The 24,001-nt window shown below is 43.1% G+C and overlaps 2 protein-coding genes and 1 long non-coding RNA gene across 4 annotated transcripts; 2 read left to right on the top strand and 1 right to left on the bottom strand.

Annotated features, from left to right (window-relative positions):
- The first annotated feature begins 644 nt into the window (after positions 1–644).
- LOC124012431 lies at positions 645–16,845 on the top strand. The gene is made up of 7 exons (XM_046326040.1): positions 645–1,113; positions 3,751–3,881; positions 7,561–7,734; positions 12,764–12,919; positions 13,162–13,273; positions 13,494–13,621; positions 14,289–16,845. The coding sequence occupies exons 1-7, from the start codon at positions 846–848 to the stop codon at positions 15,228–15,230; spliced, it is 1,911 nt and encodes a 636-aa protein (XP_046181996.1). The 5' UTR covers positions 645–845; the 3' UTR covers positions 15,231–16,845.
- LOC124012503 lies at positions 13,396–16,841 on the bottom strand. The gene is made up of 3 exons (XR_006834730.1): positions 16,692–16,841; positions 16,554–16,591; positions 13,396–13,668 (listed from the first exon to the last, which is right to left on the bottom strand). It is a non-coding gene; the product is annotated as an uncharacterized LOC124012503 (long non-coding RNA).
- A 2,931-nt stretch (positions 16,846–19,776) lies between the features above and the next one.
- On the top strand, positions 19,777–22,834 carry LOC124012477 (zinc finger protein 112-like). Of its 2 annotated transcripts, XM_046326127.1 has the most exons (4): positions 19,777–19,893; positions 20,516–20,767; positions 21,129–21,259; positions 21,467–22,834. In XM_046326127.1, exons 2-4 carry the CDS (start codon positions 20,524–20,526, stop codon positions 22,610–22,612), a joined length of 1,521 nt encoding a protein of 506 aa, XP_046182083.1. In that variant the 5' UTR covers positions 19,777–19,893; positions 20,516–20,523; the 3' UTR covers positions 22,613–22,834. The 2 variants fall into 2 exon arrangements, with proteins under 2 accessions (XP_046182083.1, XP_046182082.1); XM_046326126.1 differs by lacking the exon at positions 19,777–19,893 and having other exon boundaries at positions 20,280–20,767.
- Positions 22,835–24,001: the final 1,167 nt, after the last annotated feature.

Genomic DNA, 24,001 nt, shown 5'->3' with positions numbered 1-24,001 from the left:
GACTTGAACCAGATAGAACATTGCAGTTGGATACCAATTAGTTGCTGGCGGTTAAGTTGCTTTCACTGGTGCAGCTGTAGAACTTTGAGAATCTGCCAAATCTATTCAGGTTCCTGAGGGGGAAGAGGCGTTGTATTGTCAACACCACTGTTGGTGTGTGTGGACCATGTTAATTCCTTATGTAACAGTATAACCTGGGCTGAACCAGCCACCCTCGAAGCATCGTTACCCATCGCTCCACAAAAGCAGGGGCCCTTGCAGAGCAAGGGGAACGACTACTTCACGGTCTCAGAGCAAGTGACGTCACCGATTGAAACGCAATTAGCGCGCACCACCGCTAACTAGCTAGCCATTTCACTTACGCTACACTTAGTGATGTGATATTTGACTAACGGTATGTAAAAATGGATGTACTTATTTTGATAGGTTCACCCCTTTGCCACTAAGCAGCCAATCTTTGGGAGCCGGTTTTGGTCAAAACGCTGTGTTTGCGCCAGCTGAAAATAAAGCCCTGAATGTGTAGCTAACTTAATAAAACAGTACAGCATTTCAAAGAACAGCGCGCTGCCATCATACCCGTTTCATTTAACCACTCCCTTTGAGCTATGACCCACGCCAATAAGATCCTTTCTCTTCAATGTAAACGGAAGTGAACAGTGACGGAGTACAAGTTCCACTTCAGCGTTTTTATTTTTGTTATTTAGACATTCATCAACACCATGTAACTCAAAATATTACTAATTTAACTGCACGGCATAACATACATACCCCTAGGTGGTGTTTAATTCACGTTGGAGACAGGACTTAATATATGTTATCTAGTTAACGCTAGCAAGGAGCTAACAATGGCTAACTGTATGGTTTATCACACTCAAATAGCCTCCATCATGGAGGTACTAGCGAATGCAGCCGTGGCGGAGATCTGTAAACTCGTAGACGACGACTATGCAGTGATCCGTTTGGAAATGTCTCAAAGCCAGAAAGAAAACAGGGCAATGCGGAGAAAACTACAGCTACTGGAACTGAAGATTGCACGGGAGCGCGCAGAGCGCGTCCTCGCCAGTCGTCCCAGTAGTGTCAAGATCCTCGACCGATACAGAGGAATGGCAAAAGGTACAATTAGCAGAACGCTGAGGCTGCGGGACGGTGTCCCCATCCTCCTTTGCGCGCGTGACTTTAGATGCGTTAACCACATTAAGGTTAACTGTTTTATTAACCACATTATGGTTAACCATAATTGGGTCTTGGTCATTTGTTGGATAATATGCAACTTCGATATTTTGCACAAATCTATTTTTATTTGTCACACACATGGTTAGCAGATGCTAATGCGAGTGTAGCGAAATGCTTGTGCTTCTAGTTCCGACAGTGCAGTAATATCTAACAAGTAATCTAACAATTCTCCAACAACTACCTAATACACACATCTAAAGGGCTAAACTGAGAATATGTACATGTAAGTATATATATATATTTTTTTAATTTTTTTATTTATTTCACCTTTATTTAACCAGGTAGGCTAGTTGAGAACAAGTTCTCATTTGCAACTTCGACCTGGCCAAGATAAAGCATAGCAGTGTGAACAGACAACACAGAGTTACACATGGAGTAAACAATTAACAAGTCAATAACACAGTAGAAAAAAAGGGGAGTCTATATACAATGTGTGCAAAGGGCATGAGGAGGTAGGCGAATAATTACAATTTTGCAGATTAACACTGGAGTGATAAATGATCAGATGATCATGTACAGGTAGAGATATTGGTGTGCAAAAGAGCAGAAAAGTAAATAAATAAAAACTGTGGGGATGAGGTAGGTGAAAATGGGTGGGCTATTTACCAATAGACTATGTACAGCTGCAGTGATCGGTTAGCTGCTCAGATAGCAGATGTTTGAAGTTGGTGAGGGAGATAAAAGTCTCCAACTTCAGCGATTTTTGCAATTCGTTCCAGTCACAGGCAGCAGAGTACTGGAACGAAAGGCGGCCGAATGAGGTGTTGGCTTTTAGGGATGATCAGTGAGATGCACCTGCTGGAGCGCGTGCTACGGATGGGTGTTGGCATCGTGACCAGTGAACTGAGATAAGGCGGAGCTTTACCTAGCATGGCCTTGTAGATGACCTGGAGCCAGTGGCGACGAATATGTAGCGAGGGCCAGCCGAATAGAGCATACACGTCGTAGTGGTGGGTGGTATAAGGTGCTTTAGTGACAAAACGGATGGCACTGTGATAAACTGCATCCAGTTTGCTGAGTAGAGTGTTGGAAGCAATTTTGTAGATGACATCGCCGAAGTCGAGGATCGGTAGGATAGTCAGTTTTACTAGGGTAAGCTTGGCAGCGTGAGTGAAGGAGGCTTTGTTGCGGAATAGAAAGCCGACTCTTGATTTGATATGTTTGATATGAGTCTGGAAGGAGAGTTTGCAGTCTAGCCAGACACCTAGGTACTTATAGATGTCCACATATTCAAGGTCGGAACCATCCAGGGTGGTGATGCTAGTCGGGCATGCGGGTGCAGGCAGCGATCGGTTGAAAAGCATGCATTTGGTTTTACTAGCGTTTAAGAGCAGTTGGAGGCCACAGAAGGAGTGTTGTATGGCATTGAAGCTCGTTTGGAGGTTAGATAGCACAGTGTCCAAGGACGGGCCGGAAGTATACAGAATGGTGTCGTCTGCGTAGAGGTGGATCAGGGAATCGCCCGCAGCAAGAGCAACATCATTGATATATACAGAGAAAAGAGTCGGCCCGAGAATTGAACCCTGTGGCACCCCCATAGAGACTGCCACAGGACCGGACAGCATGCCCTCCGATTTGACACACTGAACTCTGTCTGCAAAGTAATTGGTGAACAAGGCAAGGCAGTCATCCGAAAAACCGAGGCTACTGAGTCTGCCGATAAGAATATGGTGATTGACAGAGTCGAAAGCCTTGGCAAGGTCGATGAAGACGGCTGCACAGTACTGTCTTTTATCGATGGCGGTTATGATATCGTTTAGTACCTTGAGTGTGGCTGAGGTGCACCCGTGACCGGCTCGGAAACCAGATTGCACAGCGGAGAAGGTACGGTGGGATTCGAGATGGTCAGTGACCTGTTTGTTGACTTGGCTTTCGAAGACCTTAGATAGGCAGGGCAAAATGGATATAGGTCTGTAACAGTTTGGGTCCAGGGTGTGTCCCTCTTTGAAGAGGGGGATGACTGCGGCAGCTTTCCAATCCTTGGGGATCTCAGACGATATGAAAGAGAGGTTGAACAGGCTGGTAATATAGGGGTTGCGACAATGGCGGCGGATAGTTTCAGAAATAGAGGGATATATGGATGAGCAGCAAAGGCAAGGTGCAATAGATGGTATAAAATACAGTATATACATGTGATATGAGTAATGTAAGATATGTAAACATTATTCAAGTGGCATTATTTAAAGTGGCATTGTATAAAGTGACTAGTGATCCATTTATTAAAGTGGCCAGTGATTGGGTCTCAATGTAGGCAGCAGCCTCTCTGAGTTAGTGATTCCTGTTTAGCAGTCTGATTGCCTTGAGACACCAAAGACACAATATAAAATTCTAACCAGATTTTCTGCATTTTCAATTTGATGCATTGAACATAATCAATTGACCTATAAATAGTACGTCAAGAAGTTATGAGAAGTGTTACCTTACATCCTTTCCAATTCTAGACCGTGTCCACAGTGTACAATATAGCATTGACAGTAGCTAACCTAACCACCTCTTTTCCCTCAATCACTGTCTCAGGTGAAGGACATCTCACTGGAGGCCACAGGGTCTTGGCGAAGCCAGCGGGACACAATACATGGAGAGATGACCAACCAATCACTGTTGATGAGGGGAGTGGAACCTCAACCCAGCACATTATTGTGATAGAGGTTAGTGGAATAGTGTTGCATTAACAATTAGTTACTTTGGAAATCAAATGTGTCCTGCTTTTTTTTCTTCTTCAGAAACACTCCCCTCGGCTATTCACTTGCTTACATCGTTCCATTTGATTTCAATCACTTTCTGACTGCACCCCTTTTTGATTTGAACAGCACTTTCCATACACATTCAGGAGATAGTTGACCCAAAGTTGACCCATTTTGCATACCCCACCATACCATGGGACATCCATGTCTTTACTCCTGGGGAAAAAATGACAGTTGAGTATGATATAATTTTAAAGCTTACATGCAGGGTGGTAATTCAACTTAGACCCTAATTTACATAATTGGCTGTGTTTGTGTTGTGCCCGCCATCAGTTGAGACACAGCATACTCTTGAAAACATGGCGGGTGTCATTTGAATTCTACAAATATAATTAATAGAATTGACCTATCCATTCAGACCACTGCAATTTAGCTGGTACACCATTGACATTTTAATTAGAAGTTGCTACCACTATTTTGAAGTAATTTCCTGTCCTAAAGAGGAAATGCACATTTAAGTTCCACCTCTGAAAAATTTCAAGGGCTACTTCATTAAAATGACAGGCTGGGGCACTGACAAATAGTGCACTGTCAGTGTAGCTACCTAGCATGCTAAACTTATCTAGCTAGCTAATGTTATTTGTTGATGCTGTTTTTTATTTTCTTACTACACCATATTCAAAATATTAGCCAGCTGGCTCTGTGTCTGGTTCTGGAGCTGAATTAGGGAAAACATTGCCACAGATGGAAACCACTGGCCTATCTTTGACTTTGTCAGCTCCAAAGTTTTGTCATCTTCCATAAATTGTGGCCTCAAATCCGCTATAGAAATAGTTAGAAATAATAAGATGAAACTCTGGTAATATGAATAACTATTGAACGATAGCTGTTATGCGTTTTTCTACATTGTTATGGACACTTTGCAACCTTTGGTAGCTAGGTAGGCTGCTGGTATGCTTCGGCTGCTGCTATAGCAAAGCCAAGTCAGCTCGTGCTCATGGTTCTCATGGGAAGTGAAAGTATAGGCTACAATGACTTTGTTCATTGACAAACTAGCTTGTGAACAAAATAATTTAAATGGCCAAGAAACACAAGGACAAAGTCTCATTTCTACAGCTTTTCTAAAAATGTAAATTTCACTCAGCTCTAAACGTGGGCACAGCTTCCAGCCAGGAAGGACGAGTTGGAATAGGCTATATAGCATTTGTAGTTCTTTGACTTTGTGCGATTTTAATGTACCAGCTATGAAACAAAACAGCGGAAGTAATTTGAAAACAGCTACTGCAGAATTTATTTTACTATAAATGTGATCATACTTTACCGTTTTTATTCACAAACGCAAGTGAAAAGCTCGCATTGTTGAGCCCTGACCACCCGCCTATGCGGGTGTTCATTTTAGGCCCATCATGTTAGTGGTCAAAACCATTCATTTTGCGGCGACGGGTTGGCATAATGCTATCTTATCACGCAATTATACCATTTATAAAATGTTCAGATATATGTATATTTAATACAGACACAAGGCGGTTTGTCTCATCTTAGTGGCAAATAATTAATTTGAATAATCTTGCAGCTGTTTCTGATTAAGGAACAATGCCATGCTGGTGGGTGGTAACATTCAAATAAAACCAGCCCTGAAATGAAACGTAGTTTGAAAAGCATTTGTATGTCATATCATAGGAAAACACACCGCATTCACACGGATTTGCACAAAGTGGGCAGCTCAGATCAAATCAAATCAAATTTATTTATATAGCCCTTCGTACATCAGCTGATATCTCAAAGTGCTGTACAGAAACCCAGCCTAAAACCCCAAACAGCAAGCAATGCAGGTGTAGAAGCACGGTGGCTAGGAAAAACTCCCTAGAAAGGCCAAAACCTAGGAAGACACCTAGAGAGGAACCAGGCTATGTGGGGTGGCCAGTCCTCTTCTGGCTGTGCCGGGTGGAGATTATAACAGAACATGGCCAAGATGTTCAAATGTTCATAAATGACCAGCATGGTCGAATAATAACAAGGCAGAACAGTTGAAACTGGAGCAGCAGCACAGTCAGGTGGACCGGGGACAGCAAGGAGTCATCATGTCAGGTAGTCCTGGGGCATGGTCCTAGGGCTCAGGTCCTCTGAGAGAGAGAAAGAAAGAGAGAATTAGAGAGAGCATATGTGGGTGGCCAGTCCTCTTCTGGCTGTGCCGGGTGGAGATTATAACAAAACATGGCCAAGATGTTCAAATGTTCAGAAATGACCAGCATGGTCGAATAATAGTAAGGCAGAACAGTTGAAACTGGAGCAGCAGCATGGCCAGGTGGACTGGGGACAGCAAGGAGTCATCATGTCAGGTAGTCCTGAGGCATGGTCCTAGGGCTCAGGTCCTCAGAGAGAGAGAAGGAGAGAATTAGAGAACGCACACTTAGATTCACACAGGACACTGAATAGGACAGGAGAAGTACTCCAGATATAACAAACTGTCCCTAGCCCCCCGACACAAACTATTGCAGCATAAATACTGGAGGCTGAGACAGGAGGGGAACAGGAGACACTGTGGCCCCATCCGAGGACACCCCCGTACAGGGCCAAACAGGAAGGATATAACCCCACCCACTTTGCCAAATCACAGCCCCCACACCACACCACCATCAGATGTCTCTACAAGCCCAAATTAAAACTAAAACGATGACTTATTGACTTAAATCGTTGTGCAAAATCATGGGTAAGCTGTGGCCATCATCTTTCAGCTCTAAAAAGTTTTTCTACTGGTGTGGGCATTTAAACCTCCAATTACTACCTCAAAGATATCCGCCGGTCGATTCACAATTGAATGTCAACTTAAGTAAGAATATCTATTCTGTCATCTATATTTCTATGATTTCAATAGGTTTCCTATGGATGATTCACAGTATAATATAAAACATCTTATATTCCCATTCAAGTCAAAATTCTCTTGTTATGGTTGACGGTCCAATTGTTATGGACCGTCAACCATATTTTTGGTACCAATTGAAAGTTGAAATTGTATTTCCATTTTAGTACATTTATCAGTCAGAAAACATGACACCCTCCACCCTGTTTTCAAGAGCATGCTGTGCCTCAACTGATGACAGGCACAACACAAACATCTTAGATGATGTAAAATAGTCTAAGCTACAACGTATGCAAGAAAAGTTGACTTTTTTTTAGATATTTGGTGTTAAAGGAAAACATTTACATTTTTCAAGATATCAAAAAAATAGACAACCCTGTTTGTAAAGCTTTTAAATGATATCAAACTCAACCGTTTATCTTTTCCATTGATTAAGACATGGATGTCTCATGGTATGGTGGGGAAATCAAAATGGGTCAACTTTGGGCACCTCTATCTCCTGAATGTTTTGACACTCAGGTCCAAAAAGTCACTTTCTGACCACTTCTACCATGGAAAGTTTCATTCAAATCAAAAGGTAGTGCGGTCAAAAAGTAATTGAAATTAAATGGAACGACCCATAAGGGAGCTTGTTAGACATCCCTACGACATTGTCATTGTTGTCTTTTGGCCAATCACATCAGATCTTTTTCCTAGCTGATCTCATTGGTCAAAAGGGGAAATTAAAGGGGAAAAAAATATTAGAATTGGGCTGCTGTCTAAACGCAGCCTTCTTGTGTCAAGTCTGCAGATGCAGAGGCTGTAGATCCTGGGGTCAAGCAGGAGAGGTCCGAAGGAAAGGAGCTACAACACAGCAGAGACATGACTGGATCAGCGGCTGGAGTAGCATCCCCTGTAGCCACGGAGGACTCTACCACCGCCCCAGCGCAGCCCAGGACGCGACGCAGCATCACGGAGGTCAGTGGAACGCTGAACGCCGTCCTCAAGTCAGAGACCGACACAGAGACTTTAACTGTAACACAAAGGCTTTTGCACACAGGATCTGACCACAGATCAGACCCAGAGAGACTGGGGCCACTGGGCTGTCCTGCTCCCGGCTCAGAGTATTTACTTTACAGTAACCACTTAGGTGACGTGTTAGAGACTGGCAATGATCCGTCTTGTTCTTACGCTACAGGGATGGACCCTGGCAACATGCCCTTGGGTTTAGAGACACACACTGATCTGTCTAGAGAGGAATGGAACCAGTACAATAGTAGTGTATACTCTGAAGGGTGCGTAAAGGGTCTGGTCGTAGATAAAGTGACTGTGAAAGTGGAGGGCGACGCTCCTCCCACATGGAATGCAGATAGTCACATAGGAGACGGACACTCACAGGGCAGAGATTTCTTAGAAAACAGGGAAAGTTTAGAGACAAATCCAAATGTCGCGACCCACTCCCCTTTACACGCATTCAGCGGTCACGACCCAGTGTCCACGTCGATGGGGCCTTTGGATTCAAACAACCGTGTCCGTTTCGATCAGATATTGAACTCAAACGACAGGCCTAGAGCCCAGGCTCCGGGAGGGGGAGCAACATCAGGCAGTATTAAAGATAAACGGTTCCTCTACAAGTTCTGTAACAAAGGCTTCAGCTGCACCCAGAAGTCGGAGATACATCAGAGGGTCCACACAGGTGAGAAACCTTTCATCTGTACCCAGTGTCACATGCGCTTTGCCCAAGCTGGCACCCTGAAGAGGCACCAGAGGGTCCACACAGGGGAGAAACCCTTCAAATGTACCCAGTGTCACATGCGCTTTGCCCAGGCTGGTGACCTGAAGAGGCACCAGAGGGTCCACACAGGGGAGAAACCCTTTAGGTGCCCCCAGTGTGAGAAGAGGTTCTCCCGCCAGGACCAGCTGAAGATGCACCTGAAGATCCACATGGATGAAAGGCTGTTTGCATAGCTACCTCCGGGTACACCAGCAGAAAAAACATTCCACTCCATAACATAGAACAGGGGTAGGCAACCCTGGTCCTGGAGGGCTATAGGCACTTCATTTTTTGATTTAACTGACCTGGAAGCCCAGGTGTGTTGAATTTAGGCAATCACTGATCAATTAGGTGATCAGGTGTGGTGCCTAGTTGTATCAACCCAGACAAGGACCGTAACCATTTCTACTTGATACGGTAGCTTCTGACATTTAGATCAAAAACCTGCATTAAAGACAAAGCTGAATTGTTATTGTTGTCAACAGAACATATCCACAGATCCATTTGGAATGACAAGACTAACAGATTTTACGGTTGAATATTCCTTAGTAGAATATTGCATCCAAACATTGTGTGATTTCTAAGGCATATATAAATAAGCCTTAAAAGTCTGTTTCATGTAGTGTTTGTACTGTGTAGGATATATGATGTTTCATTACTTCCATTCAACTACTACCATTTTTTCCCACGACACTTTTAATGAGAAAATGAATGTAGATTTTTCTTTGTTGAGATGTGTATGTGTGGTTTTCATATGGTGTATTTAACACTTGTTTATGTACCTGTATACATACGGGTTGAAAGTGGCAGATTTGGGCACTGGTAAGCACCTAAATTGTAACGACAGTGTCTGTACAGTAACATGCAATAAATGACGTCAGTGCTCAGGCTCTGTATGGGTTTTGACTGACAGCTGTTCTGAACTTGAGCACAACACGTGACAAGTTGCACCCATCCCTCCCACTAATTGTGCAACTTTTTGTTGCTGTCTGAATGAAGGAAATGCTGAAAATTAAGAGGACTCTATGTATTTTGAAAGATGAGGTGTTAAGGATTAAAATAAATACAGCTTTGACTTCATACAAGCAAACCAAACACTCATAAGTCAAAATGTGCACTTCATATTTCCATATGATAAAACCCATGTCATATACACAGTGTGAAAACATTAGGAACACTGTCAATGACAGACCGACCAGGTGAAAGCTTTGATTCCTTATTGTTAAATCGACTTCAATCAGTGTAGATGGAGGTGGTTAAAGAAGGATTTGAAAAGCCTTGAGACTTGAATTATGTTTGTGTGTCATTCAGAAGGTGAATAGGCAAGACAAAATATTTAAATACACAGTGTATGGTAGGTGCCCGGCGCACCCATTTGAGTGTGTCAAAAACTGCACCGCTGCTGGGGTTTTCATGCTCAATAGTTTCCCTTTTGTATCAAGAATGGTCCACCACCCAAAGGAGATCCAACCAACTTGACACAACTGTGGGGAGCATTGGAGTCAACATGGGCCAGCATCCCTGTGGAACGCTTGACACCTTGCAGAGTCCATGCACAGACGAATTGAGGCTGTTCCGAGGGCAAAGGGGTTGCAACTCGACAGTAGGACGGCTTTCCTAATGTCTTGTACACCGTTTACAGTGTCAATGTTTATGATCCCTACGTTTGATGTTCAGTTACAAGATGACATGGTGTCAGAACCTGTTCTGAACATAATGAGTCTATTAGCCACAGAACACGCGCCTGAATGCACTCATGACTCCTTTCTATGCTCACCAAAATGACCATCTGTTTCTCTGAATTGTCTTGTGAAAGCCTAACACTGTAATGTCGTATTTTATAATTTAGCTAATGATGTTGGCATTAGAACAAGCTTTCAAATGATGCCCACCTCATCCAGATTGCCATTTTAAAATGGTCCGGTTTTGGATTGCGACAACAAGGGTGCTTGCTGCAGTTTCTCAACGGCACAGCTAGGAGAGCAACAAAAGAATCACCTTGTAGTTGGAGACTGTTCTTTGAGTCATACAAATGCATTGAAATGACTTAGGAACTGTGCACACTTTGGAGAGGTGTATTACCACTTGGAGACACCAGTTAGTCCTCTCACTCAAACCCGTGTCATTCTTCTGCCTTACGTTGCACCTACCCCACATTTTCCAGGAATATTCTTGTCACGTTACTGAATGAATCAAGAGTATTTATTGATTTCGTTATCAACAAATGCGGTGAAAAGTTCAGTAAATGTAAAATGCACATCAAATCAACAGTGGAATGTTGCGATTCAGTATTGTGTCCTACTTTGGACACAACAGTTTCCATAATCTCAAAACTGTTCCCTTTCAATTGCTACCATGCTTATGCATTTCATATTTCTTCTGTAAGAAACATTTCAATTTAGCCCTATCATTATACAGTGCTTTCAGAAAGTATTCATACCCCTTGACTTATTCCACATTTTGTTGTTACAGCTTGAATTTAAAAAAAAAATCTCACCCATCTACACACAATACACCATAATGACAAAGTTAAAACATGTTTTCCAAAATGTTAGCAAATGTATTAAATGAAATACAAACAACTCATTTACATATGTATTCACACCCTTAAGTCAATACTTTGTGGAAGCAAGTGATTGCAGTGATTGCAGCTTTGAGTCTTTCTGGGTCATTTTCTAAGAGCTTTCAACAACTGGATCGTGCAACATTTTCCCATTTTATTTTTGAAGCTCTGTCAAATTGGTTGTTGATCTTTGCTAGACATGCATTTTCAGGCTTCGACATAGATTTTCAAGTAGATTTACAAAACTGTAACTCAGGCACTCGGGAACATTCACTGTCTTTTTGGTAAGGAACTCCAGTGTAGATTTGGCATTATGCTTTAGGTTGTTGTCCTGTTGAAAGGTGAATTAATCTCCCAGTATCTGGTGGAAACTAGGCACTTGCCTGTGCTAAGCTCCACAGTCCTTAGTGATGGCAAGCATACCCACAACATGATGCAGCCACCACTATGCTTGAAAATATAGAGTGGTACTTGGTAATGTGTTGTACAGGATTTGCCCCAAACATAACACTTTGTATTCAGGACAAAAAGCTAATTGCTTTGACACATTTTTTGCAGTATTACTTTACTGCCTTGTTGCAAACAGCATGCATGTTTTGGAAAAAAAAAATTCTTTGCAGACTTCCTTTTCACTCTGTCAATTAGGTTAGTACTGTGGAGTAACTACAATGTTGTTCATCCATCCTCAGTTCTCCTATCACAGCCATTAAACTCCAACTGTTTTTAAAGGCACCATTGGCCTCATGGTGAAATCCCGAGAGGATTCCTTCCTCCCCGGCAACTGAGTTCGGAAGGACGCCTGTATCTTTGGAGTGACTGGGTCTATTTATACACCATCCAAAGTGTAATTTAATAAATTCACCATGTTTAAAAGGATATTCAATGTCTGCTTTTTTTTATACCTATCTACCAATAGGTGCCCTTCTTTGCGAGTCATTGGAAAACCTGTGGGGTACTGAGAGTTCAAAAATCATGTTTACATACAGAGTCTATGCAAATGTGAACTCATTAACTTATTTAGGCTTGCCATAACAAAGTGGTTAAATATTTATTTACTCAAGACATTTCAGCTTTTCATTCTTTATTAATTTTGTAAGAATTTCTAAAAACATAATTCCACTTTGACATTATGGGGTATTTGTATGTAGGCCAGTGACAAAAAAAATCTACATTTGATACATTTTACATTCAGGCTGTAATACAACAAATTGTGGAAAATGACTACTTTCTGGAGGCTCTGTAGGCCGTGTAAAAGGGTTAATAAACACAAAATGGGACTTTTCATTGAAACTCCCTTTAGTAAACGACTGAACACACCCTATACTGCATACACTAACAGCACTTTATAACCAATAAACACTTAGTAAATATACCTACACATTCCCACACACTAACAAACACCTACTGTACACATAAAATAGTTTTGTAAGGTTTGTCTGATGTCTTTTGACTTAACATAGCTGTCTTATTTTAACTCCCAGCATTATATTTATTTATATTTATCCACCATGATGGGTTTAACAACAATGAAGTAATTCTGTAACTACAGTATAGGACTCAAACGTAGTGGGGATGGGTAAACACTCCATGTTGAAAGTGTGTTTATTATCTGTGTGTACGTACCTGAGGGAGAGTATGTCTGTGTAATCTGTATCACCTGTCTCTTCCAGGAGGCGAAGGGTCCAGAGGTGCTGCTGGTGAAGGAGGAGGAGGGTCTGGGGAACCCTGAGGGGACCATGGTCATGGAGGACAACCAGACTACACCTCCTCCTGAACCCACAGAGGAGCCAGCTGAGCAGTACAGGACCACACACAGTCTCACTGAGGTGAGCCCACTGTAAACAAGTGTCTGAATGGTATTAAGTCAGGGCCTGTATCCAAAGTGTCTCAGAGGAGAGCTGTGGTATCATGCCTTTGAATCATCCAAGTATTAGCGTCAACTAATCAAATAACATGTTTGGATAGTATTTATAGCAATCCTTCATTGTCCAATCAGAAGATGCTCCACAGCAGGATGCTCCAAACAGATTTCTTGATCCAACATCCTCTCACTCTGTATCTCTTACAGTCAGTAGACATGGTGGATGGAAAGCCTGATCTGCTGCTGGTCAAAGAGGAGACCATAGAAGATGGACTAGAGAGCATTGATCTGCTGAGTGGAATAAAGATGGGGGAGCAAGGTAAGAGAGAAATACATGTAGCCTACATACAGTAATAGATATTCAATGGGAATAGTGATGCACCTGGCTATTGTTTTTATTTTATTTTCTTCATTCAAATGTTTTTATCAATACAGCTTATGTATACATACAAAAACACACATTATAATGTGTGTACTTGACCAGGTAATTGACAAAAAAAAAACATATGTAAAGTCTATTTTGCAACCTCTTCCTGCAGGTGGTTGGCTGGAAGCTAAAAGAGGAGACTGGGTGACCATATTGGATTCCCAGACCCAGACTGGTGCAGCCAAGGGCCCGGGGGATGACATCACTGAGCAGGCCAGGACCAGAGGAGACCTAGTGGAGGTCAGTGGGAAGGGACAGCGTCCTCAACTCTAGGCTGGGGAACAACACTGTAATCCAGAAACAGACAGTTGAACATAAAACAACAACCAAACTGACAACAGACTGGGTGAGGTGTCAATTTTAGGTGTGTCTGTATGCAGGGGGAGAGAACAGACACAGACTCTGCTAGCGATGCTCCGTCCTGCTCCTATAGTTGTGATTCAGAGAGACTGATGGTGTCTCAGATTAACCCCTTAACAGGTGCTGCCTTCAGCCTGCCTTCTATAGGATCTATCAACTGGAACATGGACCCTGTGACAACAGACACTTCCTGGCCTTCATCCTCCTCACACTCCCCTAATGTTAAACCAGACCTCAGACAATGCCAGTGCCTCAACACTAAATGGCTTCACAAGACCATTGATAAATGACAGTAGGAAAGGGAACGCCTTTATTTTCTCCTTTTGTTCTGTGGAACCAAAACATTATACTTCATTCTTGAATCAACACACATTATTTATTTATAACAAACTCAAATGGCTCCATATTGTTAGGTACTTGAATCACAGTGTTAGATGACTAGACTGTGCTTAACATTTAATCATTTCATTTCATGTCATGTTTTTCTGTGTACAGCAAAGAGCTTCTGATATAAACCTTTGTTCTTCTGTACAATATGTGTTTACAGTCTGCAGTCCATGATGATCTGCTGATATCCGGTGTTGCTGGCGGGAGAGACTGGACAAATGAAGCGGCTGGTCACAAACCCTGGCCACGGATCAGAACCCTGGATCAGGAGCCGTTTCTTTTCCTTCCCAAGTCAGGACCAGGACCGAACCACAAAGGACCGAGACTCCACCACCACACAGAACACAACCACTGGACAGGTGGACTGAACAACCTCAGTCCTGGTGGTCATCAGAGAGACAGAGGCTCCAGTCAGGGATCCAGTCTGCAGCCCAGACCCTTCTCTTCACAGTCTCAGTGCAAGAATGAAGCAGGGCCTGGGCCTGATAGAGATAGACCCTCCTGTTCCTATGATACAAACACCACAGTATCCATGATGAACAGAGCAGGTCACCCTGGGCTTCAGCCTTCACATAGAGTGGTGGGAGACCCCCCTGATGGTAGTCTATCAGCAAGTGTGTCTTCTCCTTCAGGGTCTTGTCTAATGCCTGGTGACTGGGTTCATAGAAAGCCTGGACCTGGGTCTAGCCTTCCTCAGTTACCTCATGGTTACCCCACCAATACAGACAGGGTCAGAATAGGTGTTCATCACAAGAGGTACCTAGCCTATAACACAACACACAATCCCAACAACACCCAAACAATGGCTAGAGGTCAAGGAGGGAGCTCAAAGACTAACCACCTGGGGGTGGTGGCTCCTGCTTCTACCTCCGCTGGTGTCATTGGGTCACAATGTGGTAGGCCGAGTGTTAGGACAGACGCTGACAAGCCGTATGCCTGTCCCACGTGTGGGAAGCGTTTTGCTAAGGTGAACTATGTGAAGCAGCACCAGACTGTTCACACCAAGGAGAGGCCCTTCATGTGTAAGCTGTGTTACAAGAGGTTTTCCTTCCTTAGTAACCTCATCAGACATAGGAGTGTCCACAATGGGGAGAAATCATAGCAGTGTGGCTTGAGATGTAGGCTATATAGGGGATGTCTGGGCCGTTGTGAAGTCAGATGCACGGATCAACGTGTCCCAGTGTGCGAGCAGAATTGAGGAACGGACAATTTGCCAATGCTCTGAGTTTACGTACGAACACACCCTATATTCACCCTCTGAATTGAGTTTGGCCTAAATTCTATTCATAACAAATATAATGTCCCTCGTTTTTATAACACGCCTAGTCTGTGTACCAGTCTTTTTAGCTAACTTTCCACTCCATGTCATTGCCAAAGAGACTGGCCTTTCTGACGTTTCAACAAATCAGGATCAACTCCTCTGTTATTAACCTCCAGATCATTGTAGAGTTCATATTTGAAAATGGAAGGAGATTGGCCTTTCTGCAATCTCAACGTTCAATAATATGCCGCTGGATTTACAGCGGAGTTGCTCATTGGTTGTTGGAAATAACCTTAATATTTCCCACGACATGTGGAGCCTCAAATAGAAATATAACGTCAAAATCTAAAATGTTGCTGTTCGCTATGCAATAGGCTTTGTGGCTAGAATTACAGTATGTATTTAGTTTGAGAGTTTAGATTTGAGCTAACAATTTAGCAGACTGGTTACTTCTGGACAAACAAAGAACGATTGCTTAGCAACCGGATACCAGCGTGTTCTGTGGGGGTAAAAAGCGACAGTTCCAATATTTAGATACTATTTGTGATTGGAGGAAAGCTGTGAGGGTTATCTAATCAGGATCCACTCATCTGTTAACCTCCAGCTCATGATAGAATGTTCATTTTTGAAAATGGCCGGAGTGGAATGTTAGTTAAAGAGACTGGTACTCAGGCTATAACACCCCCGCCAAAAACATTATTTGATATAGTCAGGTGGTACCTGTTCCTTTATGTGCTATAATTAGGTGATCAAATCTGTTAATACATGAGAATTCATGTTGTCCTTTTGATGTGTTGATTTTGATTTGCTTGTTTATAATGGCTTCCTTCTAACCTCTTGGTTTCTGTCTTTGCCACAGATGGGATCTCGCCAGTCATTCGTTTTTAGGTCAATTACTGATTGCGCTGAGCTTGGAAAGGGTTTCCACTATATTCCACAGCCACAAAGTAAAGATTGCCTATATCGTGGAAATTCATGAAAACAAAAATGTACTTTTTGGTCTTTAAGGTTAGAGTTAGGCATAAGGTTAGTAGTGTGGTTGCCTCTTTTAGAACCCAAGAGTGAAATACTTACGCACTGGTCCCTAACATGTAGGCTCAGCATTCCTGAACAGTCCCATTACAAGGCGGAATGTTGTACAGACTTCATTTCAATTTACTTTACCTGTTGTCCGCTGAGTTTGTCCATATGTCGGAGGTAATCTGATTCAAAATATCCACAGGGAAGTATTAGTATTGGAGCGACCCGCACAGACAGCTGTGTGTTATGTGTTAGGCTAGTAGGTGGTTGTGTTGTACTTACCAGTACCCAGTGTTCGCGGAGTCCGACATGCCAATCAACCTGCTATCTGCCCATCACGGGAATGCCTGGAATGTTCTGATGCCGGGCATCCTGGCGGTTGGCGGAGTGGCGTGGCGTGGAGGCCCATTCTCAGCAAACATCACTCCTGTGTTCCAATGGCATGTTGTGTTAGCTAATCCAAGTTTATCATTTTAAAAGACTAATTGATTATTAGAAAAACCTTTTGCAATTATGTTAGCACAGCTGAAAACTGTTGTCCTGATTAAAGAAGCAATAAAACTGGCCTTCTTTAGACTAGTTGAGTATCTGGAGCATCAGCATTTGTGGGTTTGATTACAGACTCAAATTAGTCAGAAACAAAGAGCTTTCTTCTGAAACGCGTCAGTCTATTCTTGTTCTGAGAAATTCCATGCAAGAAATTGCCAAGAAACTGAAGATCTTGTACAATGCTGTGTACTACTCCCTTCACAGAACAGCACAAACTGGCTCTAAATAGAATAGAAAGAGGAGTGGGAGACCCCGGAGTACAACTGAGCAAGAGGACAAGTACATTAGAGTGTCTAGTTTGAGAAACAGATGCCTCACAAGTCCTCAACTGGCAGAATCATGAAATAGTACCAGCAAAACACCAGCCTCAACGTCAACAGTGAAGAGGCGACTCCGGGATGCTGGCCTTCTAGGCAGAGTTGCAAAGAAAAAGTGATATCTCAGACTGGCCAATAAAAATAAAATATTAAGTTGGGCAAAATAACACAGACACTGGACAGAGGAAGATTGAAAAAAAAGTGTTATGGACAGACTAATCTATGTTTGAGGTGTTCATATCACAAAGACCATTTGTGAGATGCAGAAAAAATGAAAAGATGCTGGAGGAGTTCTTGACACCATCTGTCAAGCATGGTGGAGGCAATGTGATGGTCTGGGGGTGCTTTGGTGGGAGCAGCTTGACTGTATGGTACGTAAGAAGTGCCATCAAGCCAATCCCATTTGTGGGAGGTGCTTCAGGAAGCATGGGATGAAATCTCTTCAGATTACCTTAACAAATTGACAACTGGAATGGCAAAGGTCTGCAGGGCTGTAATTGCCGCAAATGGAGGATTCTTTGACGAAAGCAAAGTTTGAAGGACACAATTATTATTTAAATTAAAAATCATTATTTATAAACTTGTTAACGTCTTGGCTATATTTCCTATTCATTGTGCAACTCATTTCATGTATGTTTTCATGGAAAACAAGGACATTTCTAAGTGACACCAAACTTTTTAACGGTAGTGTATATACTGTATTCTACACTATCTATTGCATCTTAGCCTATGCGCTCTGATATTGCTCATCCATATATTTGTATGTTCTTATTCCATTCCTTTACTTTGTGTGTATTAGGTATTTGTTGTGGAATTGTTAGACATTACTTGTTAGATATTGCTGCAGTCGGAACTAGAAGCACAAGTATTTCACTACACTCGCAATATCATCTGCTTACCATGTGTATGTGACCCATACATTTGATTTGATTTACAAAGGGGATATTTGATATTCTTTAGCTGACATATTATAGTTATCATGTGAAGTGTCTTGGGGTAACAAAAGGGTAATTAACCACATACCCCTCATTAACCCTTTGCTAACATGTCATTTGAAACAGGCTTGAGTAAATGTTTTTAGAGAGACGGTCAACTTCTGCTAGAACAAAGACAGTTGAATACTTACCTTACTGAGGATGATGTAGATGGAACAGTCATTCGTGGGTCGTTCCATCTGATTTCAATCAATAATAATAATAATATATGCCATTTAGCAGATGCTTTTATCCAAAGCGACTTACAGTCATGTGTGCATACATTCTACGTATGGGTGGTCCCGGGGATCGTATGGGTGGTCCCGGGGATCGAACCCACTACCCTGGCGTTACAAGCGCCATGCTCTACCAACTGAGCTACAGAAGACCCCAACCACTTTTTAACTTCACCCCTTTTTGATTTGAATGAAGCTTTCTATACATCTTTACACATGGCAGAAGTGGTCAGAAAGGGACTTTTTGGACCTGATTGCCAAAACATTTGATAGAGGTGATAGAGGTGCTTAAAGTTGATCCATTTTGCATATCCCACCATACCAAAAAAGTCATTGAAATCAAATGGAACGGCCCGCCATTAATTTCTACTCTATTCTTGCTAACACACTGTTCTTTCTAAACAAGTCTGCACTCAACTTGAAAGATACTGATCATAGGAGATGTTATGTGAATGTAATAAGCAGTACCTATTGCATTTACTGATAGCTTCTTTGTTGAGGAAAAATTGACTTACTATGACTGAGATATGTGGTTGTCCTACCTAGCTATCTGAAGATGAATGTACTAACTATAGGTCTCTCTGGATAAGATTATCTGCTAAATGACTCAAATGTACCTTATGATGCCAACCAATAAGATTATTTCTCTTCAGTGTAAAGGGGCGCACCATTTGGTGTGATGCAGACCAGGTGGAGAACGCATGGCTGAAGTGACCCTGTTGGTACTTTAAAGTTCTGATACAGAGTTATTACCTGATAAAGTAATGTTAGGATATGTAAGTTATCCGGTGAGAGCTTTTGTCCTGAACCCCCTACAGTGGGATAAAGGAGTGCGTGTCAATTGTTGGGGTGCCCATGTTGATGGGGATCAGAAATGTCCTGTGCAAGTGAGACAGGTTGAGGTTGCCAGGTATAGAGCAGTGAAGAAAGTGTCATATGCTGAGGCAGTGAGAAAAGTAGAGGATGGAGGGCGAAGGGTGAGGGAGCCTGAGAGGATTCCTGTGAGTAGTAAGCCAGTACAGAGTGACCCCAACAGTTTGTGCTTTAGTAAAGTTGGCTTCTTGGTGTTTATTGCTATGGTCATTAACTGTACAGCAAAGACATAACAGAAATCCCTGAAGATTGATTTTGTAGTAGCAGCTGCAGGGATGTTTTTGGGTGTCAGAGATGTTAGTGCAGAAGAACTAAAGGGAATTTTGAGAGAAAGGGTTCCATCCACCCAGACCCGTGAAAAAAATGTGTATTTAACACTCCGACCTGTGAGGGGCAGCATAAGGCAACAAAGTATCCAGTCAGAAGGTGTTGTTTGCTGAGGCAGTGAAGATGGGTCAAGCGTGAGGGATCCTAAGAGGCTCCCGTTGAATAGTAGACTTTTGCCAGAACAGAGCGATAGGCCTACGAACGAAAGGTACGGTTGGCTTTTCAATGTTCAATTCCATGGTTATCAACTGTACCGCAGGAATGGAATGTAAATTACAGAAAATAGGTGTTGTGGTGGCAGCTGCAGAGAAGTGCTTGGGATTAGGATAATTTACTACAGAAGAGTTACACGGTGTGTTGAATGGTAGTGTTCTGTCCTCTCAGGCTGTCGGCGTGGTGTAAGATCAGATAGGGTCAACATAGTGGAATGGGAGGTGGGTTTTTAATGAATGTTGGGTTAGTTGGCAAGTTTTTTCCTTTGGACTTTTCCCATTTATACTCCAGTCCAGTTGATGGCGGTAATGCAACGCTAATATTGGATGCCAACCGGAATTAAAAAGATGTTGTCTGCCGGAAAACCACACCAAGAAAAAATCGTAAACGGAAGTGAACAATAATTTCCAAGTTAGCGTTTTATTGTTGTATTTAGACGTTTATTAACACCCTAGAACTCAATATATGACTAAATTAACTGCACAGCATCACATCCTTACCCAAGTTAGTGTTTAATCGCGTTGGAAACGACTTAAATTATAGGTTTTATATAAGTAAAGCTAGCTAGCGGTTAACGCTAACAATGGCTAACTGTATGGTTTTTCACACTCAAATAGCCTCCATCATGGAGGTACTAGCGAATGCAGCTGTGGCAGACATCTGTAAACTCGTAGACGACGACTATGCAGTGTTTCGTTTGGAAATAACTCAAAGCCAGAAAGAAAACGGGGCACTGAGGAGGAAACTACAGCTACTGGAAATGAAGGTGGCACGGGAGCGCGCAGAGAGGACAACGAGAGAGCGCATCGTCCCAGGGAGTACTACGAGTAGTGTCAAGATCTTGGACCGATACAGAGGAATGGCAAGAGGTACATTTAGCATAACATGTACAGTTCAGTACCTGTCGCCACGTTCCCCTCTGCACATGTGTTCAGATGCGTTTTGATCAGTTTTTTGGCTTGAATGCAATAATTCCCCTGATTATTTATTTAGCTACCTTACGATAGACACAATTTCAAATTCTAACTATATTTTTGATTAACTTCATTTCCTATTATTTACTCAATGAAAACAGTATGATGCATGTAACATAATACATCAGTCAATAGTATATCATGAAGTTATGAGAAGTGTTACCTTACATCCTTGCCAATTGTAGACCGTGTCAAAACTGTGAATAGCATTGACAGTAGCTCAAATAACCACCTCTTTTCCTCCAATCACTCTCAGGCGAAGGACATCTCACTGGAGGCCACAGGATCTCTGTGAAGCCAGCAGGACACAATACATGGAGAGATGACCAACCAATCACTGTTGATGAGGGGAGTGGAATCTCAACCCAGCATGTTATCATGATAGAGGTCAGTGTAATAGTGTTGCATTACAAATTACAGTTACTTTGTAAATCAAATGTGGCTCATTTATTTCAGAAAGGCTTCCCTCGGGAATTCACTTGCTTACTTGTACATCATCATTTATCTGCCATAGTGGAGCTTGTGAGACTTCCTCACAACATATTTATAAAATTCTACTCATGTACTGGTAATAACCTCCTCGCTTCTTATCAGTCTGCAGATGCAGAAGCTGCTGGTCCTGGGGTCAAGCTGGAGAGGTCTGAAGGAGAGGATGACCCACAACACAGCAGAGACATCCAGACTGGAGCACCCTCTGTAGCCACAGATGATTCCACCATTTCCCCAGCGCAGCACAGAACCCGACGTAGCATCACGGAGGTCAGTGGAACGCCGAACACCGTACTCAAGTCAGAGACCGACACAGAGACTTTAATGGGATTGGGGCAACTGGGCTGTCCTCCTGCTCCCCACTCTGAGAATTTACTTTACGGTAACCCGAGCCCGGTTCTATCCCATCAGGACTCAGGTGATGCATTACAGACTGGCAATGATCCGTCCTGTTCATACACTACAGAGACTGAGATGATACCTGGTGACACATCTGTGGACATAGATACACAGACTAATCCAATGAGAGGTGACTGGAACCGGTACAGTAGTAGTGTATACTCTGAAGGGTGCCTAAATAAGAAACGGGAGGTTATAGTCTTAGATGACATGATTGTGAAAGTGGAGGACGACACTCCTCTGACATGGAATGCAAATGAAACTCACTTAGGAGGACACTCACAGGGCAACACCAGTGACTTCTTAGACTACAGGGAAAGCTTAGAGACAAATTCAAATGTCGCAACCCACTCCCCTTTACATGCATTCAGGGATCACGACACAGTGTCTACGTCAATGGGGCCTTCCGATTCACATGGCCGCGTCCTTTTCGATCAGGTATTGAACTCAAACGACAGGGCTAGAGCCCAAGCTCAGGGAGGGCGAGCCACATCAGGCAATAGTAAAGAGAAGCGGTTCCTCTGCATGTTCTGTCACAAAGGCTTCAGTTGCCTCCAGAAGGTGGAGAGTCACCAGAGGGTCCACACAGGGGAGAAATCCTTCAGCTGTACCCAGTGTGAGAAGAGGTTCTCCCACCAGCACCACCTGAAGAGGCACCAGAGGGTCCACACAGGGGAGAAACCCTACAGCTGCCCCCAGTGTGAGAAGAGGTTCTCCCGCCAGGACCAGCTGAAGATGCACCTGAAGGTCCACACGGGAGAAAGGCCATTTGCCTGTACACACTGCGGGAAAAGGTTCTCAGAGAGGAGCTACCTTAGGACACACCAGCAGAAAAACCATTCCACTCTATAACATAGAAAATAACTATTCCACTCGATAGCTTCTGACATTTAGATTAAACCCTGCATTAAAGACAAAGATTCATTTTCATTGTCGCCATCAGAAAAGATTCACAGATGCATTTGGAATAACAAGAGTAACAGATTTCAGTGTTGAATGTTCCTCGGTAGAATATTGCATCCAGACATTGTGATATATACACTGCTCAAAAAAATAAAGGGAACACTAAAATAACACATCCTAGATCTGAATTAATTAAATATTTTTATTAAATACTTTTTTCTTTACATGGTTGAATGTGCTGACAACATTTACATTACATTTAAGTCATTTAGCAGATGCTCTTATCCAGAGCGACTTACAAATTGGTGCATTCACCTTATGATATCGACAACAAAATCACACAAAAATTATCAATGGAAATCAAATTTATCAACGCATGGAGGTCTGGATTTGGAGTCACACTCAAAATGAAAGTGTAAAACCACACTACAGGCTGATCCAACTTTGATGTAATGTCCTTAAAACAAGTCAAAATTAGGCTCAGTAGTGTGTGGCCTCCACGTGCCTGTATGACCTCCCTACAATGCCTGGGCATGCTCCTGATGAGGAGGCTGATGGTCTCCTGAGGGATCTCCTCCCAGACCTGGACTAAAGCATCCGCCAACTCCTGGACAATCTGTGGTGCAACGTGGCGTTGGTGGATGGAGCGAGACATGATGTCCCAGATGTGTTCAATTGGATTCAGGTCTGGGGAACGGGCGGGCCAGTCCATAGCATCAATGCCTTCCTCTTGCAGGAACTGCTGACACACTCCAGCCACATGATAGCATTGTCTTGCATTAAAACTTAAAGGGGCTTATCCTAGCATTGTCTTGCATTAGGAGGAACCCAGGACCAACCGCACCAGCATATGGTCTCACAAGGGGTCTGAGGATCTCATCTCGGTTCCTAATGGCAGTCAGGCTACCTCTGGCGAGCACATGGAGGGCTGTGCGGCCCCCCAAAGAAATGCCACCCCACACCATGACTGACCCACCGCCAAACCGGTCATGCTGGAGGATGTTGCAGGCAGCAGAATGTTCTCCACAGCGTCTCCAGACTGTCACATGTGCTCAGTGTGAACCTGCTTTCATCTGTGAAGAGCACAGGGCACCAGTGGCGAATTTGCCAATCTTGGTGTTCTCTGGCAAATGCCAAACGTCCTGCACGGTGTTTGGCTATAAGCACAACCCCCACCTGTGGATGTCGGCCCTCATACCACCCTCATGGCGACTGTTTCTGACCGTTTGAGCAGACACATGCACATTTGTGGCCTACTGGAGGTAATTTTGCAGGGCTCTGGCAGTGCTCCTCCTTGCACAAAGGCGGAGGTAGCGGTCCTGCTGCTGGGTTGTTGCC

Source organism: Oncorhynchus gorbuscha, linkage group LG24, assembly GCF_021184085.1.
Source record: "Oncorhynchus gorbuscha isolate QuinsamMale2020 ecotype Even-year linkage group LG24, OgorEven_v1.0, whole genome shotgun sequence".
Classification (NCBI taxonomy): domain Eukaryota; kingdom Metazoa; phylum Chordata; class Actinopteri; order Salmoniformes; family Salmonidae; genus Oncorhynchus; species Oncorhynchus gorbuscha.
Note: the sequence above shows the minus strand (reverse complement) of the source record. Positions and strands in the feature narration are given on the sequence as shown.